Below are 20,441 nucleotides of genomic sequence, written 5' to 3'. Positions count from 1 at the left end.
TAACGACAACAACTGCCATGGATCGGTTCTCAAGGAAGCTAGAGATTAGAAAACAAAGTGGGGGAGAGAACCATAAGAGGGAAGTTTAGAAAGCAAAGACTGCCTGTCAAATGCTTTGGAGACGTCGAGTCCCATAACAAATAAATTATTTGAAATGACTTCAAATAATGAATAAAGACTATTATAACGCTGCTGTGTAGAGGTATCTTGCAACTTGGTGGAATTCTGATGCAAGGTCGTCGTTATTATCATATCTAGAGAAGCCTGAGCTTTAGTCGCTGTGCGTCGCTTGAAGAGCTCTAACAGGTTTGTACCGTACTACTCTTGGTAGTTTATAATTATGTAAAGTGATTATGGTATAGAGTAGATATTTTCTAGTCTGTCTATAGTGATGTTAGTCTGGGGTGTTGGTCAAATTCTGTTACTACCTCTACCGAGGCCTGTACAGTGGAGCCCTAGGCTAACATGATGACTGTATTGATGCCATTCTTATATCCATCTCTGGGACTTGTTATTCTCTGCCTCTAGGATAACGTTACAGCATTATTCTGTTATTATTTTTATATATTTAGGATGATGTTACTATTTTGTTATCTCCATGGCAGCGTGTTTATATAGTAACTTACAAGTGAACCAATTTGATGAAATCTCACATAGAAAGACTGATAGATAGATAGATAGATAAATAGATAGATAGATCGATAGATAGACAGATAGATAGATAGATAGATTCGGTAAAAACTATTTCTAGGTATTATATTTTCGTGTTTTTAACTTAAAAAGCTTGGAACATTTTTATTTACGAGGAATATTCAACTTACACAAACTTTAGACACACTGTAGGTCAGTTAGGCTGTCAGGTTCCCTCTCAGCTGACGTAACAGAAGGAAATGACCTTTATCGCTTTCTTTGTTGACGTCATCTCAGGGGAACTCCCCGTCGCGCCTTTTTTTCCTATTATTTATTTTTCTTATTCATCATTTTATCCTAAGCTCTTTTTCTACACCTTCAGTTTTTATCAATTGTATTTTTATTAATACCTTGTTCTACGTGTAAGCCAGATTTTACTCTCCCGTTTTATGTCTAAATGAGTGCAAAATGTTCCTTTCTTTAATATATTAAGCTACATTCCGTTTTACGCCTACGCCAGCCTATCTCCACTATGTGTACATACATCAGGTTTACCCATTAGAGATACATATAGTGAAAGGGTTAAATTTAGATGAAGTACAACAATGTGGAAAGGAGGCGGAGTAGCAATCTATGTCAGGGATAATCTGAAGTGTGAAATAAATAAGGAAATAAAAACTGAGCGGAATACAGAAACAGTTTGGATAGAATTAATCGACGGTAGGGGAAAATTAATCACAGGAGTAATATATAGACCTCCCAATCTTGATAGAGTTAATGAGCGACTTATCTGGGATGAAATGCACAGGGCTTCCATACACAACAAAGTCTGTATAGTAGGCGACTTTAACTTTGGCCAAATAGATTGGATTGACCTTACGGGTAACTCAGAATCAGAGGATTTTCTTGATACAATCCAGGACTGTTTCCTAAGTCAACATATAACCGAACCCACCCGGGGTAATAATATAAGAACATAAGAACATAAGAATGGAGGAAACTGCAGCAGGCCTATTGGCCCATACTGGGCAGTCCCGTTTATACCCAACCCCTATTGCTCATATAAGCATCCAACCTATGTTTGAAGCTATTCAGCGTATTCCAGTTAATGATGATAATTGGTAACATGTTCCAATCATCCAAACAAGTGTTTACCAATTTCACGCCGAAATCTAAATTTGTCTAATTTAAAACCATTGTTACGAGTTCGCTCCTGGTTGGATAGTTGAGTACCTTTGTAATGTCCCCTTTGTTTAACCCTGACTTCCATTTATACACCTCTATCATGTCGCCCCTCACTCTACGTCTCTCGAGAGAGTGCAAATTAAGATGCTTTAACCTGTCTCTGTATTCAAGGTTCCTAATGCCCGGGATTAGTCTTGTCATTCTCCTCTGGATTCTTTCCAATGATTCTATATTCATTCTGTAATACGGTGACCAGAACTGAACTGCGTAATCCAGGTGAGGTCTCACAAGCTCTAGATATAATTTTAAGATGACCTCGCTAGTCTTGTAACTAACACTCCTTTGTATGAACCCAAGTACTTTATTAGCCTTGTTACGAGCTAAAACACATTGTTTACTTGGCTTAAGATTCCTACTTATCATTACTCCTAAATCTCTCTCGCAGTCGGATTCCACAATGGCATCGTTGTTCATCTGGTAACTGGTTTCCCTGTTTACATCTCCTATACTGAGTACTTTACATTTGTCCACATTGAATTTCATCTGCCATTTTTCCGACCATTCGAAAAATTTGTTTAGTATTACTCGATTTAGTTCTGTCGAACAAAGAAAACCTCATTAGTCATGTCGAGGTAGGGAACAAACTTGCAAACACCGATCACAAAGAAATTAGATTCCAGTTAGATTTCCAGGGCAGCCATAAGGAAAATTCCACAAAAGTCCCAGATTTCAGAAGGGCAAACTTTTATAGTTTGAAGAGGCTGTTGAGAGAAGGGGTATCACGCTTGGGGGTGAACTATTGGACCCGACGATTGAAACAGACCTGATAGCGAGATCTGAGGTTGCCGAGTTCCACGACAAATTAAATAATGAGTTACTTAATGCACAAAGGCAAAACATACTATTCAAAAAACTCAGATCAAACAACAGTAACCTTAATCAAAGCTGTGGCGTTATCTAGAAATTCCCGGGCCGGTGGAAGTTGTTTGGACATACTTCCTGGCCCCCATTAGTCCCTGTTCACCTAGCAGTAAAGTAGGTACCTGGTGTAAATCGAAAGTTGCGAATTCGTATTCGGGGACAAGTTGTTGGAGCTTCCAATAACTTGATGACATAAACCATTGACTCTTCAGGCTTCTATGCCCTTAACTCATGAGACATAAAGGCAAGCATGAAGTTAGCATGCTTCCTTGTTGGGCACTGTAAACGCTTCTGCGCTTCACCTTGCACAAGGCTGTAGAGGAGTGCCCAATAAATAAATAAAAATAAAAAAATAAAATCTAGAAATTCGGACGGTTGTGAAAGATATTTTTTTTCTAATAATTCTCCTCCCAGATGCGCTTTGATTTTCAAGTTACGACGTGGAACTTGAAAATTTAGGCGTCTGTTAAGATACTTATCAAGTGAAACTTTTGTAAATTTCTAAACAAATAAAAAAGGTAATTATTGCATCACTTTGTCGTCAGCTGAGGCATCAGGTTACGTCAGTTAAAGTTGCCTTACAGCGTCATAAAAAAACGAGGCATTTATTATAAGTACCAAACATTCCCCCAAAATGTACAAGTATTTCTGAAAATATCTTATATTCTTCGTATTTCTAAATAAATATTACAATGGTGTTATTGGGTAATAGAATTAACTTTAGATAATCAATATTCCTGGGGTATGTGGTATCAACCTGCTGTAGATCAGTGTAGCCAACACCCACAGGTTATCAAGGTAAGCTGATAGCCCCAGTCACTTTTGAACCTTAGTCATAGTGTTAAGAGCACAATATCTGTGTACATTGTTGACTCTGTTTTTACCAATTCGTAAGTGGACCGTCGCCCATGGCAGGTTATGTGAAGTGTAAATGTTTAGTTTGAGGTTTGAATCTACAGTATATATTTATTCGAATTCTCAAAGATTCCTAATATAAGTCATATCCCGCTTTAGATTTTATATTTGAAATTTAACTTACGAATCACTGAGAAATTTAAGAGTATTTTGTTTACGTGTGGGTCTGTGTTTGTGTTTGTCTGTGTGGGTCTGTGTTTGTGTATGTCTGTGTGGGTCTGTGTTTGTGTTTGTCTGTGTGGGTCTGTGTTTGTGTATGTCTGTGTGGGTCTGTGTTTGTGTATGTATGTGTGTGTGGGTCTGTGTTTGTGTATGTCTGTGTGGGTCTGTGTTTGTGTATGTGTGTGTGGGTCTGTGTTTGTGTATGTCTGTGTGGGTCTGTGTTTGTGTTTGTCTGTGTATGTCTGTGTTTGTGTTTGTGTGGGTATGTGTGTATGTCTGTGTGAGTGGTCTGTGTATGTCTGTGTGTAACTGTGTATATCTATGTGTATGTGTGTAACTGTGTATGTCTGTGTGTGTAACTGTGTATGTCTAATAATAATAATAATAATAATAATTTACTGTGTATTGAAAGATCACGGCAGCCAAAAGGTTGAAAATATTCAGTTACATAATTGGGGAATGGGTCACTTGATTGATAAATAGTATACAATTAACGTAAGTGATACAATTATGATATATAATAACAAGGTGGGGGAGAAGGTTATACTACAGGGCGTTTTAACATACTGACAGTGCAAAAAAGATAAAATTGGCTGGGAGTGAATACATTGGTTGATTACGAGTTGTTGATAATTTTTACAATGGTTTGGACTGAGCTGTTCTCATAGCTATATCAGTCTGTGTGTGTGTGTGTGTGTGTGTGTGTGTGTGTGGAAGTTGCCAAGAATGAGTTAGTCTACGCCTTGTTTTTAATGGCGTTTTTTCCAGCGCTTCTTACAGTCACAATGATTAGTTATTAAATTATTAAGGTTACGGATGATGCTTGTTAGATATGTTAAATGTGCCTATTTGTGACTTAGCGTTAGAGTTAAAATTTTCTTATGTTGAACTAGCAATTTATACTTTTTATACTTTTTGTGTGTTTGCTGATATTTCACTATTATTATTATATAAATGTTTGGATTTTTCTATTCAGTTAAATAGTACGTTGGTTTGTAATACCTTTAACATTACCATACACTTGTTAACCACATTACTTGTTTGGGCTATTTTCAAGTTGTAATTCATTATTTTCAACATGAATTAAGTAAATAAAGTAATATAAAGGGGTTTTTATTTAGAAAGGGTTACCTGGACATTTACTTGCTGGTAATTTGAATACAATAGTAAAAGTAGTGTGGGTAATACATGGTGGGGAAAAATCGCATCCTGTGTTGAGGCAGTGTGATGCATTGACCAAGTGTGGTGCAATGAGCCAGTGTGATGCATTGACCCAGTGTGGTGCAATGAGCCAGTATGTTGCATTGACCCAGTGTGATGCAATGAGCCAGTGTGGTGCAATGAGCCAGTGTGATGCATTGACCCAGTGTGATGCAATGAGCCAGTGTGATGCATTGACCCAGTGTGGTGCAATGAGCCAGTGTGATGCATTGACCCAGTGTGATGCAATGAGCCAGTGTGGTGCAATGAGCCAGTGTGATGCATTGACCCAGTGTGATGCAATGAGCCAGTGTGATGCATTGACCCAGTGTGGTGCAATGAGCCAGTGTGATGCATTGACCCAGTGTGATGCAATGAGCCAGTGTGGTGCAATGAGCCAGTGTGATGCATTGACCCAGTGTGATGCAATGAGCCAGTGTGATGCATTGACCCAGTGTGGTGCAATGAGCCAGTGTGATGCATTGACCCAGTGTGATGCAATGAGCCAGTGTGGTGCAATGAGCCAGTGTGATGCATTGACCCAGTGTGATGCAATGATGCATTGACCCAGTGTGGTGCAATGAGCCAGTGTGTGCATTGACCCAGTGTGATGCAATTAGCCAGTGTGGTGCAATGAGCCAGTGTGATGCATGATGGCCAGTGTGGTGCAATGAGCCAGTGTGATGCATTGACCCATGCAATGAGCCAGTGATGCATTGTGTGCAATGAGCCAGTGTGGTGCAATGATGCATTGACCCAGTGTGGTGCAATGAGCCAGTGTGATGCATTGACCAGTGTGATGCCAGTGTGCAATGCAATGAGTGTGGTGCCAGTGTGGTGCATTGACCCGGTGTGGTGCAATGAGCCAGTGTGATGCATTGACCCAGTGTGATGCAATGAGCCAGTGTGATGCATTGACCCAGTGTGATGCAATGAGCCAGTGTGATGCATTGTCCCAGTGTGGTGCAATGAGCCAGTGTGATGCATTGACCCAGTGTGATGCAATGAGCCAGTGTGATGCATTGACCCAGTGTGATGCAATGAGCCAGTGTGATGTGATGCAATGTGTGATGCAATGAGCCAGTGTGATGCATTGTCCCAGTGTGGTGCAATGAGCCAGAGTGATGCAATGACCCAGTGTGATGCAATGAGCCAGTGTGATGCATTGACCCAGTGTGATGCAATGAGCCAGTGTGGTGCATTGACCCAGTGTGATGCAATGAGCCAGTGTGATGCATTGTCCCAGTGTGATGCAATGAGCCAGTGTGGTGCATTGTCCCAGTGTGATGTAATGAGCCAGTGTGATGCATTGACCCAGTGTGGTGCAATGAGCCAGTATGTTGCATTGAGCCAGTGTGGTTCATCCTCACCTCTCCAAAACAGTTGTAAATAATATATGATAGTTATTACAAAAAGAAAACCTGTAACTGGAGTTGTGAGGAAGTGTCCAACTGGTCAGCATAAATTATGAAAAAAAAAACTATTCCCGTTTAAAATGAATTACCTAAAGATTATACAGTCCCAGTTTACCTCACCTGAAGATTAACCAGCCCATTATTATTTGGGGGCTTAAGTTTAGGTAATGTAGGTTAGATTAAGGGTTGTTAATCTTCAGGTAATAAAAGGTGGGGTGGTTAATCTTCAGGGAATATAAGGTGGGGTGGTTAATCTTCAGGGAATATAAGGTGGGGTGGTTAATCTTCAGGGAATAAAAGGTGGGGTGGTTAATCTTCAGGGAATATAAGGTGGGGTGGTTAATCTTCAGGGAATAAAAGGTGGGGTGGTTAATCTTCAGGGAATATAAGGTGGGGTGGTTAATCTTCAGAGAATATAAGGTGGGGTGGTTAATCTTCAAGGAATATAAGGTGGGGTGGTTAATCTTCAGGGAATATAAGGTGGGGTGGTTAATCTTCAGGGAATATAAGGTGGGGTGGTTAATCTTCAGGGAATATAAGGTGGGTGGTTAATCTTCAGGGAATATAAGGTGGGGTGGTTAATCTTCAGGGAATATAAGGTGGGGTGGTTAATCTTCAGGGAATATAAGGTGGGGTGGTTAATCTTCAGGTGACTCGCCCCTGCAATAGTACCCCAAATTTACTGAGGCTCAGATGTGACTGGTACGGTTATCTGGTCCCGAGAAAAAATTAAACTACGACACTCTAATCTATATTACTTTTTTACTTCTTCAGATTGAGCAAGAGGAGACACGGAGAACGTATATGACACGACAAGAAGTGGAATATGAAACAATAAAAAAACAAGAGAGAGAAAAACCCAGGGAATAAAACAAATATGGAGGCATCAACGTGGACTGTGGGTCTGGCAGTGGTGTTACTGTTCATTGTGTATTGCTGGAGGAAGTGTTCGTACTGGTCATCACGTGGTGTTCCCTCAAATTCCGTTTTTCGCAACTTTTACATTTATCTCCACATGATCTTCAAGCGTACTAAACCCTTTTGGTACTTCCTAAATGAGGTAAGGCTGTCTAACCTAACCTAACCCAACCTAACGTTCTTTATATACAAGTGTCTGGTGATGAATGTACGCCTGTATTCCCACCTAATTGATTATAGGATCCACTGATTATAGGGTCAATATATCCACTTGAGTTTGCATATACAGTGATTCATTGACAACGTTTCACAGTTACTCACTGTATACACTCCGTGGAATCATCAGGTTCGTTTTTGTTTTGCTTATCCCTTTTAGAACGATACCACCGTTCACGAAAATACTTTGAGATGCTTTTAAACCTTTATAATTCATATGTATAGCCCATCCAGCTTTTTATCGCTCTAGCTTTAAAGCCTGCAACTCTGTGTGTGTGTGTGTGTGTGTACAGCTATATGTTTTAGAATGTTCCTCTGGGTGCTAGGAGTTTACAATACAGTACATGGTATTGAAACATTGGTACAGTGGTTTCTCAGATCCAGTGGTGTGGGTCTCGAGGCTCTGTTGTTTCAGTCTTGGTGTCGGTCTCAGACCTCGAAGAATTACACGACTCATTTCAAATTTGTTGGAGGAAATTGTCACCTGGTTAAGTTTGAGTTCAGGCAGGAGTAATTAATTCACCTTGACTGCTAACCCCTCGTCTAAGTCGGGGAAGAGTTGACCATAATATATTTGGGATTTAATGGACCAAGATAAATTTTCTTAAAAAAGGTGACCCAGGTACCCGACTCCACTTAGTTTTTATATTACCACGCGCACGCACGCACACACACACACACACACACACACCCACACACACACACACACACACACACACACACACACACACACACACACTGATCATAAGAAGAACATAAGAACATAAGAATGGAGGAAACTGCAGTGGGCCTATTGGCCCATACTGGGCAGTCCCGTTTACACCTAACCCCTATTGCTCATATATCCATCCAACCTATGTTTGAAGCTATCCAGCGTATTAGAGTTAATGATGATGTTTGGTAACTTGTTCCACTCAGCCACTATTCTATTTCCAAACCAATGTTTACCTATCTCGCGCCTAAATCTAAATTTATCTAACTTAAGACCATTGTTACGAGTTCGCTCCTGGTTGGATAGTTTGAGTATTTTTGTAATGTCCCCTTTGTTTAGCCCTGACTTCCATTTATACACCTCTATAATATCGCCCCTCACTCTACGTCTCTCGAGGGAGTGCAAATTGAGATGCTTTAACCTGTCTCTGTACTCAAGGTTATTAATGCCCGGGATTAGTCTTGTCATTCTCCTCTGAATTCTTTCTAGGGATTCTATATCCATTCTGTCTTACGATGACCAGAATTGAACTGCATAATCCAGGTGAGGTCTCACAAGCGCAAGATATAGTTTTAGGATGACTTCGCTAGTCTTGTAATTAACACTCCTTTGTATGAAACCAAATACTTTATTAGCCTTGTTTCGAGCAAATACAAATTGTTTACTTGGCTTAAGATTTCTACTTATCATTACTCCTAAATCTTTCTCACAGTCGGATTTCTCTACAACAACGTTGTTCATCTGGTTTCTCTGTTTACATCTCCTGGACTAAGTACTTTACATTTGTCCACATTGAATTTCATCTGCCATTTTTTAGACGACTCGATTTTTTGTTTTTTAGATCTTCCTATAGTTTGCGGAGCCCTAGTCAGATTTAATTACACGCCCTATTTTAGTGGCATCTGCAAATTTACGCATGTTGCTGTCTATGCCGATATCTACGTCGTTTATATATATAATAAAAAATAATGGTCCAAGTACTGAGCCTTGGGGTACTCCACTAGTGATGTTACTCCAGTCGGATTTACTGCAGTTTATGCTCACTCGCTGTTTCCTGTCCTGTAACGACGCCCTAATCCATTTTATAATATCTCCTCCAATGCCATGAGCCTCCACTTTTCTTATTAGTCTTTCGTGGGGAACTCTGTCACAGGCTTTGCTATAGTCGAGGTATACCACATCATAGTCGTGCCCATCGTCCATTGATTCTAAAACAGCTGAAAAGAATGTTAACAGATTAGTTAGACATGATCGCCCGCTTGTGAAGCCATGTTGGGAATCAGTGATCAACTTGTGCTTCTCCAGGTGATTTCGAATAGAGTTTGAAATTATTGCTTCCAGTTATAATTTGCCTACAATTGATGTTAAACTGATTGGACGATAGTTAGAGGATAGTAATCTATCTCCCTTCTTGAAAATCGGTATTACATTCGCTATCCTCCAGGATTCTGGTAATTACATACGGTTTTAAGGACATGTTAAACAACTTTGCTAAGGGCATACTAAGCTCTTCTTTACATTCCTTTAATACTCTGGCAAATATATCATAGAGACCTGGTGACTTATTAGGCTTTAGTTTGTCTATTTGCTTACTAACATCGTTACTATTCACTACTATCTCGCTTAATCTATTTTCTTCACTATCTCTGTATATAGTCCGTGCCTCGGGTATCATATTTAAATTTTCGGTGGTGAAAACTATTGAAAAATATTTATTCATATTATTGCTAATTTCTCCGTCGTTATCAGTTAGCTCGCTGGTATCTGACTGTATTCGTCCAATCTTTTATCGTGTTTTAGTTTGATACATTTGAAAGAATCCCTTGGGGTTTGACTTTGCCTCCCTTGCTACCTTCAGTTCATTATTCCTCTTTGCTTTTCTTATCTCGGTCTTAACCCTACTGGCCAATACCTTATAATAATCTTGGTGGTAAATTTCATCACGATTTATTCTCCTACCTATAGCCTTCCTTTGTCCAATAATATTCTTTAAATAATTATTTATCCATTAGAGTCATTGTTATATGATCCATGTTTTCTGTATGGTATTTTCTGCCTTTGTGCATTAAGTAACTCAATATTTAAATTGTTGTGGAACTCGTCAACCTCAGATCTTGTGATCAGGTCATCCTCAGCCGTTATATTTTGTGAGGTTATCGTTGTCAGGTCTCCAAGTAGAGTGAGGTCGCCCTCTGTGGGTACATTGTGTGAGGTCATATAATTCACACCCAAACGTGATACCTCTTTTCTCAGCTGCCTTTTCAAACTATCAAAGTTTGCCCTTCTGAAATCTGGAACTTTAATGGAATTTTCCTTGCCACTGCCTTAAATTCTAATATGAATCTAATTTCTTTGTGGCCGCTGTTCGCAAGTTCGTTCCCTACCTCGGCAGTACTAATGAGGTTTTCTCAGTATGACAGAACTAAATCGAGTATATTATTACCCCGGGTGGGTTCGGTTATATGTTGGCTTAGGAAACAGTCCTGGATTGTTTCAAGAAAATCCTCTGATTCTGGGTTATCAGTAAGGTCGATCCAATTTATTTGACTAAAGTTAAAGTCGCCTACTATACAGACGTTGCTGTGTCTGGATGCCCTGTGTTATTTCATCCCAAATAAGTCGCTCATTAACTCTATCAAGATTAGGAGGTGATTAGATTTCCCCTACCATCGGTTAATTCTATCAAAATTGATTCTTTATTCAGTTCAGTTTTTATTTCCTAATTTATTTCACATTTCACATTATCCCTGACATAGATTGCTACTCCGCCACCTTTCCTAATCTGCCTATCGGTATGGCATAATTTGCAACCTGTAATTTGGTACTCGACAGGTAACTTACGTGAGTCTAAGTTTATCCATGTTTCGGTGAATGCTATTATATCGATTTTTTTAGGTACATTCCAACGCCCTGATTTCATCCATTTTGTTTCTCATACTCCTACTGTTTGAGTAATAGACATTTACGTTAGTCGTGTTCTGAGTCCTCTCTTTGACGCGTTTGGGTTTTAACTCCCTGCCTAAATTAGTTTCGTCATCATTCCTAGCACTATTTCTCTGTAACCTTTCACTTTGTTTATCCTCTGCCACTGCAGTCTCCTCCACCTCCGTACCCATATGTTCCCCTAGCAATTTAAAGATTTCGACATTTTTTGAATTGCCCTCTTGAGATAGCCAGCCAGAGATGCCACCCCAGCCCTAGACAGATGTACCCCATCCTTAGCATAAAGGTCCCTTCTTCCGCAAAAGTTGTCCCAGTTGCCCACGAATGGGACTGATATTGACTTGCAATATCTGTCAAAACTGCCGTTGACACCAACTGCCCTTGACAACCATTCATTGCCACCTTTCTTTCTAGACAGGACACCCCATATGATAGGGATCCCTCCCGTCTACCTAACATGTTCTATAGCTGTCTTGAACGTATCAAGGAGCTCCTCACAAAAACACCGGCTAATATCATTGCCTTCTGCACTGAGGCAGATAATAGGTTTGTTCCCATTACCAGACAAGATATTGTCCATCCTGTCAACTACTGTATATCCCCCACCCCAGCTCCTGGCAAGCAAACCCTCATCCTATTTTTCTTTTTACCACAAAAAGCTCTATCCAAATACCGTACCTGGTAATCGCCAACAATTAAGGTTTTCTTACCTTCCTTGTTCACCCTGTCCCTGACTATGCTAACGTCCACTTCGTCTATCAAAGGACTAAAAGAGTTTTTACACTTAGCTGCTGTTGTCTTATCCTTGGTGTGTTTTCTTACCACCAGTTTGGTCGTTCCTCTCCTCACAACCTTCCATTCTCCTGAGTTTTCGTCAGACACTGGCTTTCCTTCTCTTGTTTCTTTCTTCATCTTCACTAACACTTCCTTTAATTTCAAGTTTTCTTCCTTGACCCTCTCTAACTCGGTCAGAAGTTCGGCCCTCAGAAGGGCACATCCCTGTTCTGAAGTAGCACTAGCCTTTACCGGTATTACAATATGGTGAATTTGTGATTCAGATGAGCTTTATTACCCGAGGTTGTTTTTAACCCCTGCTGGTGAGCCTGGGTCCCTCTCACCGCTTCACCCCCAAAGACCAGCCCTGGCCTCACCCATGACACTACACAGCCTCTCACAGTTCTCTGTACAATATCAACAATCTGTTAACTCTAATCACACTGTCGTGTAAGAAATGTTCAAGTAAAACAACTTGTTTATTTTGTCCTTAAGTTTCTTAGTTCAAATGTTGATATTCTATAACAATGCTATTGGTTAAATCAGTCAGCTGTAATACCCTTAGTAGCTACAGTAGCAAATATTTACATGATTTAAGACAACACTTACCTGCCATCATCCAAGAATTTCAACCCCCAAAACAATTTACAAGTATGAACCGAGATCCTTATGTCTTACTTAAAAGAAAAATACTATTTGTTCATGACGCCACAACTATTTTCATAATGTGCCCCCGTGTTTGATCCTATAACATCTACATGTTATTTAAATACATGTTAATGTTTCTCTTCACCCAGACGTATCACGAGAATGAAGGGAACAACTTCGTAGGCGCCTACGAGATCTTCAAGCCGTCCCTGATCGTGCGTGACCCTGGGCTAGTCAAGCGCATTATGATTCAGGACTTTGACCACTTCAGCGAACGCAGGACATTTGGTAATTCCAAGAAAGACGAATGCTTTAGAGAAATGCTTTTTCTCATCAACGGCAGCCACTGGAAAGGCGTCAGGTCTATTATGTCCCCAACTTTCACCTCCGGCAGGATGCGTCAAATGTACCACCTAGTGGAGGAGAAAGCAGATGCTTTAATAGAACGTCTTCAGCGACACTGCCAAGAGAAATCTTTCGTTAAGACAAAGACAATTTACGCCCGTTATGTCATGGATGTTATAGGTACCTGTGCTTTCGGTATCGAGTGCAACTCCATCAACAATGAGGAGGAAGAATTTTGCAAGAAAGCAAGTGAGCTGAACGCCATCAGCGCGCGGGGAATATTACGGGGAATAGCTCTGTTAACGCTACCTAATTCAGTGTTGAATGCAATCGGGATTTCTTTTACCACTCCACCGTTCCTGTTCTTCCAGCGCGTGGTGGAGGAGACAATTAAGAATAGAGAGATGGGAGTGAAGCGGGGAGACTTCCTGGACCTGTTGCTAGAACAGCGGGAGGAGCAGAGCAACTCGAACACCAAGACACCTAAGTACCGTGAGTGTTGTTCAGGTCTTTGTTTAGTATTTGTTTAAATTCAGATTTGGCATCGGTTGGGAGGATGATTTTCTTCTCCCAGAGGGACAAACAGAAGGCGATCAGTTAATTAAGACAGTATCGGCACTGTTTAGTACTCATCTTGGCCTCCGTCTTTGTAAGTTAATCAGTTATAATATGCATTTTCACCAATTAAAATTAAAACTATATAAACGAATCTTCGAAAATCCAGAGCCTTAGTTAGAAGACGCCACCTGGAGCCTCAAGTCACCCCCTGCCTCCTGGTAATGATATAACTCATAATCTGTTTTCATTCGATGTTTATGTAAACATTACAGTTGATAGAACATCTTTGGTCAACACAAGACAGAGGCCACCAAATATGGTCATAGCGTTTATCAGCTGAGATGTACAATAACAATACCCTATTGTTTATATGCATGAATTCCTTATAAACTAAAGAACATACGTGAATTACTCAATAATGCAACACTATTGATAATAATATTAGATTCGATGCATTTAATGAGAAATGTCTTTAAGGTTAGGAATTAATGTAAGAAAAATTAAAAAGGAAAGAATATATTTTGTCTGCACTTGACGGGGTTTTAAAGTGACTTATCACACGAGATTTAACTGTTGTCTAAATTACAATATTTTGTTCCCCTGTAATTTAATCACGCTTAAAAGTTGGTGTTGGCTGTTGATCTCCAAATAGATTCAGCGGGGCCTAACAGTTTACAGTGTATCAATGTAAAGAATAACTTTTTTTCACAGTATTTGTAATTTCTTTCATTTAAAGTTTTTAAGAGGTGCCAAGGAAATACTGTGACACCGCTACTTAACGAATTTTATTGTGTAGATTCTGCTCACGATAGGTTTAGTTCTTTGAATTTATTAGCTGCCAGTCTGAGCTCCCATTAGTATGCATTGACAGATTAATGCCAAGTGTACAGCACAAAATGCAGCTGACAAAAAAAACAAAACAAGCATCGTAATAAGCTTTTTGATTAAGTAGCAACTTAAGTAGCATGGGACGTAATTTTCTCATTATTTTATTTATTTCTTTGTTTTATGTGATTGCAAGACTTGAAACCTATTGGGTGTCACTTAAAATACGACTTTTCCTCTGTACTGTTTTACTCTCTTGGGTTAAGATCTCGTACTGTAGGTGTGGACGTTCAGTTTGACAATGATCTTTTATTAACTTGCAATAGTTTTTATGGGGGATCAAGGTACAAGTAAAGCCTTTCTTAACCTAACGCTGCTCAGGTTTCTTTCATTCTTATTATGTTCTCAGAGTAGGATAAGTTAGATTAGAATGGAATACGTTTAAGTTAGTTTAAGTTTGTCTGGGATGAGGTTAGGTTAAGTTAGGTTAGGTTAGGTTAGGTTAGGTTAGGTTATACTGGGGTTAGATTAGGTTATGTTATATTAGACTGGGTATAATAAGATAAGCTCATGTGTGTTTAGGCCAGACTACGTGAAACTAAGATTAACTTATATTTGACTGTGCTAAAGGTTTCTTGTCATTATATAATTGTATCATATCTCACCAAGAGTAAAATTATCAACGTTTTCGGTTAGGTTAGGTTAGGTTAGGTTAGGTTCGATGCTCTTTCACATTACTGTACAGTACAACTCGACCACTTCCTGCTGAGCACTACCTCTTGGTCTCTCCTTTCCAGCTATAAAAGACTCGACGATCGTCGCTCAGTCCGTCCTATTCCTTATCGTGGGTCATGAAACTACAGCCGGCACCATGGCCTTCGTCTCCTACTACCTGGCCCGCAACCCACACCTCCAGCACCGACTTCGTCAGGAACTGAGGGACATAGTGGAAGAACACGGCACGCTTACCTACCAGACCATCATGGAGGCGCCATTCTTAGACGCCATTTTCTCAGGTGATGAACAGTTACTTAACTTTTTAGATATTTTTTTATTCTTTCTTTTTTATTTACTAATACTTTTAGAGGTTTGAAATAAAGTAGATGCTCGTGGTTACTCTTCAGCTGCGTTACCAAGAGAAAGCCGAGCACCGTTTGGCTCGCAACACTAAATTTGCTGTGGAATAACGACATTGGATCAATGCTTCCATGGAAGAGTTGTAAAATCATGGGAAATTACTGGCGAACCGAGGCACGGTGCTCTGTGGCCAGTGCCCCTCACGGTGGTTGACTCCCCTGCTGACGGTGGTTGACTCCCCTGCTGATGGTGGTTGACTCCCCTGCTGGCGGTGGTTGACTCCCCTCCTGGCGGTGGTTGACTCCTGCTGACGGTGGTTGACTCCCCTGCTGATGGTGGTTGACTCCCCTGCTGGCGGTGGTTGACTCCCCTGCTGATGGTGGTTGACTCCCCTGCTGACGGTGGTTGACTCCCCTGTTGACTGTGGCTGACTCCTGCTGATAGTGGTTGACTTCCCCTATTGACTGTGGCTAACTCCTGTTGACTGTGGTTGACTCCTGCTGACTGTGGTTGACTCCCCTGCTGGCGGTGGTTGACTCCCCTGCTGACGGTGGTTGACTCCCCTGTTGACTGTGGCTGACTCCTGCTGATAGTGGTTGACTTCCCCTATTGACTGTGGCTAACTCCTGTTGACTGTGGTTGACTCCTGTTGACTGTGGTTGACTCCCCTGCTGGCGGTGGTTGACTCCCCTGCTGGCGGTGGTTGACTGCTTGACTGTGGTGGCTGACCCCTGACTGTGGTTGACTCCTGCTGACTGTGGTTGACTCCCCTGCTGGCGGTGGTTGACTCCCCTGCTGACGGTGGTTGACTCCCCTGTTGACTGTGGCTGACTCCTGCTGATAGTGGTTGACTTCCCCTATTGACTGTGGCTAACTCCTGTTGACTGTGGTTGACTCCTGTTGACTGTGGTTGACTCCCCTGCTGGCGGTGGTTGACTCCCCTGCTGGCGGTGGTTGACTCCCCTGCTGACGGTGGTTGACTCCCCTGTTGACTGTGGCTGACTCCTGCTGATAGTGGTTGACTTCCCCTGTTGACTGTGGCTAACTCCTGTTGACTGTGGTTGACCTGTTGACTGTGGTTGCTGCTGGCCTGCTGGCGGTGGTTGACTCCCCTGCTGACGGTGGTTGACTCCCCTGTTAACTGTGGCTGACTCCTGCTGATAGTGGTTGACTTCCCCTGTTGACTGTGGCTAACTCCTGTTGACTGTGGTTGACTCCTGCTGACTGTGGTTGACTCCTGCTGGCGGTGGTTGACTCCTGCTGGCGGTGGTTGACTCCCCTGCTGACGGTGGTTGACTCCCCTTTTGGCGGTGGTTGACCTTTGCTGACGGATTAATTCACCTTAAGTTTAACCCTCCCAGCTATTTCACCGTAAAATTAACCATCCAAATGTTAACCTAACCTAACCTATCATAACCCTCCACCCAAGGTAACATCAGAGTGTTTAATCATCAGGTGAACTAATCTAGGGGCTAATTTTCAGGTGAATGTATGAGAAACTCTTCAGAATGAGATGTATCTATTTACGCTGTGATGTACAATTTGTTGATATTTTACATTAATATTTAATTCAAAGTTAAATGGAAACCTAACCTAACCTAACCTGACAAAGATATCTTCAGGTGTGTTAATTGCTCTGCCAGGTAATATGTTTTATGGGTTTGTGAATCTTGAGAATTGTATATGTACAGTACAAGACCAAGAAAGGGTATTATTACTGTAGTAGAAGAAGTAGTAATTCTATTATTATTATTATTATTATTATTATTATTATTATTATTATTATTATTATTATTATTATTATTATTCATTATTATTATTCCCGAACAGAGACTCAGAGACTCAACCCGATAGCAGTAGTAATTGAACGACAATGTTCTCAAGACTACAGGTTAGTCATACATACACACGCATACTCCCATACACACACCCATACTGTTATACACATACTCATACAGTCATACACACACTCATATTGTCATACACACACAACCATATAGTCATACACTCACACCCATAATGTCATATACACACCCATACTGTCATACACACACACCCATAGTCATACACCCACCCATAGTCATACACACACCCATAGTCATACACCCATCCATAGTCATACACCCACCCATAGTCATACACCCACCCATAGTCATACACCCACCCATAGTCATACACACACCCATAGTCATACACCCACCCATAGTCATACACCCACCCATAGTCATACACCCACCCATAGTACACCCACCCATAGTCATACACCCACCCATAGTCATCATACACCCACCCATAGTCATACACACACCCATAGTCATACACCCACCCATAGTCATACACCCACCCATAGTCATACACACACCCATAGTCATACACCCACCCATAGTCATACACACACCCATATAGTCATACACCCACCCACCCATAGTCATACACCCACCCATAGTCATACACCCACCCATAGTCATACACCACCCATAGTCATACACCCACCCATAGTCATACACCCACCCATAGTCATGCACCCACCCATTGTCATACACCCACCCATAGTCATGCACCCACCCATTGTCATACACCCACCCATAGTCATACACTCATCTATACAGTTATACGAGAGAAGTTGGCTAGGAGTGTCACCCAATCACAGATTACCTCACCCTATTGGGCTGACGTCATTGGTTGCCTTACACAAGACACTGGGTGGTGGGAGGAGGAGGGAGTTGTCCTTGGTGGAAAAATACAGTATACACGATCTCAGATTTGGGCATCAATACACATCCCATACAGTCATACACCTGTACAAATCATACACCTGTAGCCTTGCACTTATACAGTACAGTCATACAGTGTTTTATAAAGTATTGTTTGAGTTTACGTGAATCTCTCTCTCTCTCTCTCTCTCTCTCTCTCTCTCTCTCTCTCTCAGGTTGCCAGGTACGGACGTTATCTTAAAGAAAGGACAGCATGTTACCGTGCCTGTCTGGAGTCTTCAAAATGACCCTCGCTATTGGACCAACCCAGACCAGTTCCTCCCAGACCGATTCTTGCCCGAGAACAATCACAATGTGATCAGCGGCACCTACCTTCCCTTCGGTCTTGGACCCAGAAACTGCATCGGTAAGTCCCAGACCGGTTGGATGATTGGTCTCTGTGTTGTGTTAAATGTTGATATCACTTTATCTTTTGGTCTGGAATCCAGAACTATTAATGTGTGAGACCATTTTTCCGAATTGTTTAGGACCAATTTGATGTTTCAAATTAAAATAGTTCACCCGTACAGTAGTGCTGTAGCTGAGATCAGTTTTCTGTCTGTACCAACTTGACTTGATTAATTTATATACAAAAAAGTGGAAGGTCATATGCATGAGAAGATATTTACTTTAGAATTTTATACTGTACACAGACAAGTAACTTAATTTATTTATTTCTTTATCTTTGCAAGCTGCTTAATTCATACTATAATCTGGTAAAGTCATGAGAACTTACTAAAGCTTAATATGCAACATATATCTTCAGTTGTTCTTGTTCTTCTTCACAGCAGTTGTGTGTTCTATTGTGATCTGCTTGTGACGTTAACATTGCACTTGGGTGTGACGACCCTCTCTCTCTTTCTCTCTCTGTCTCTCTCTCTCTCATAGTCTTTCATATTCTTGCAGGAATGAGGTTCGCCTTCATGGAGGCCAAGTTGGCATTGGCTAAGGTGATCTTGAAGTTTGAGATGTCTCTGGCGCCTGGCCATGAAGAATTGAAATTGTCCGTGGTGGCCATGAAACCCACAGATGACATCATGCTCGTGTTCAAGTCACTCGAAGATGAACAATAAGTCACCTTATTTTGACTTTCCATTGTGACCCTGACTTGGCTCAGATATAACCAAATTTTCTATGAAAACCCAAACTTTTATTGAAACAAGTTAGCTTTTTCATATATCATCTTGAATACATAATTCAATCAATCAGAGTACCGTCCTGATATCTGAGGGTTGGCCCAAGAACGTTTAAAGTGGAGTACTTCCGCTCAAACCTTTTCGGGCTGTTTTTTACCGATCCTCCAAGATTTTGTATCTCTCTGGAGACCCAGTTTTTAATTTCATTCATCCATCTCAGTCTCTGTCTTCCCCTGGCCCTCCTACCTTCAACTTTGCCCATTAATATCTCTGTTATTATCCATTCGTCCATAATTATATAACCAAAATATCCCATTTTTCTTTTTCTGTACATTTCAATTATTTCTCTTGAAGATTTTGCGAATCTTTTACTTCTTCATTTGTTTTCCTGTCTGTGTAGCTTCTTCTTAGTATTAGCCTATAACACCACATTTCAAAGGCCCCCAACTCTCTTGCTGGTGTCTGCCGAAGGTGTCCACACTTCTGACCCATACATCAGTCGTTACCATATAAAATCTTTCAGCAGTCGTTTTCTCAATTTGAAGTTAATGTGCCTTTTCATTGCGTAGATTAAACTTGACCTCTCACCAGAAAAAATACCACTAATTTTTGCCCTATTTTGACCTTCTGTGACCTTAACCTTAGCCCAGTTAAAACTAAAATAAATAACTTTTCTTTAATCTCTAGTTCCATAAATGCGCTGAGTTTCGCTGCAGTTGGTTTGATTCAGTTAAATACATACGTTGATAGATTCCTTACCACTATTACATTCATTATACCACCTGTTCCTAGTATCATCAGGGATCAACATTATACTTAGCTGTCGTTCCTAAATTTGTCATTGTTACTTCTGTGGTATGACCTTAACCTTAGCCCAGTTAAAACTAAAATAAATAACTTTTCTTTAATCTCTAGTTCCATAAATGCGCTGAGTTTCGCTGCAGTTGGTTTGATTCAGTTAAATACATACGTTGATAGATTCCTTACCACTATTACATTCATTATACCACCTGTTCCTAGTATCATCAGGGATCAACATTATACTTAGCTGTCGTTCCTAAATTTGTCATTGTTACTTCTGTGGTATATGAAGTAAGGATCTACAGTA

General features: G+C 40.8%; 1 protein-coding gene and 1 long non-coding RNA gene across 3 annotated transcripts; one reads left to right on the top strand and one right to left on the bottom strand.

Annotated features, from left to right (window-relative positions):
• The first annotated feature begins 206 nt into the window (after window positions 1-206).
• LOC121856899 (cytochrome P450 6k1-like) lies at window positions 207-19,891 on the top strand. 2 transcript variants are annotated; one of them, XM_042352663.1, is made up of 7 exons: window positions 207-306; window positions 7,203-7,488; window positions 12,789-13,476; window positions 15,165-15,383; window positions 17,275-17,335; window positions 18,374-18,564; window positions 19,104-19,891. In XM_042352663.1, the coding sequence occupies exons 2-7, from the start codon at window positions 7,306-7,308 to the stop codon at window positions 19,268-19,270; spliced, it is 1,509 nt and encodes a 502-aa protein (XP_042208597.1). In that variant the 5' UTR covers window positions 207-306; window positions 7,203-7,305; the 3' UTR covers window positions 19,271-19,891. The 2 variants fall into 2 exon arrangements, with proteins under 2 accessions (XP_042208597.1, XP_042208598.1); XM_042352664.1 differs by lacking the exon at window positions 207-306 and adding an exon at window positions 3,563-3,626.
• On the bottom strand, window positions 19,856-20,331 carry LOC121856900. Its single transcript, XR_006087072.1, has 2 exons — window positions 20,202-20,331; window positions 19,856-19,973 (listed from the first exon to the last, which is right to left on the bottom strand). It is a non-coding gene; the product is annotated as an uncharacterized LOC121856900 (long non-coding RNA).
• Between the last annotated feature and the right edge of the window lie 110 nt (window positions 20,332-20,441).

The sequence above is a fragment of the Homarus americanus genome, unplaced genomic scaffold (assembly GCF_018991925.1).
Source record: "Homarus americanus isolate GMGI-L3 unplaced genomic scaffold, GMGI_Hamer_2.0 scaffold35969, whole genome shotgun sequence".
Taxonomy (NCBI): domain Eukaryota; kingdom Metazoa; phylum Arthropoda; class Malacostraca; order Decapoda; family Nephropidae; genus Homarus; species Homarus americanus.
This window is presented reverse-complemented; position numbering and strand designations above follow the sequence as displayed.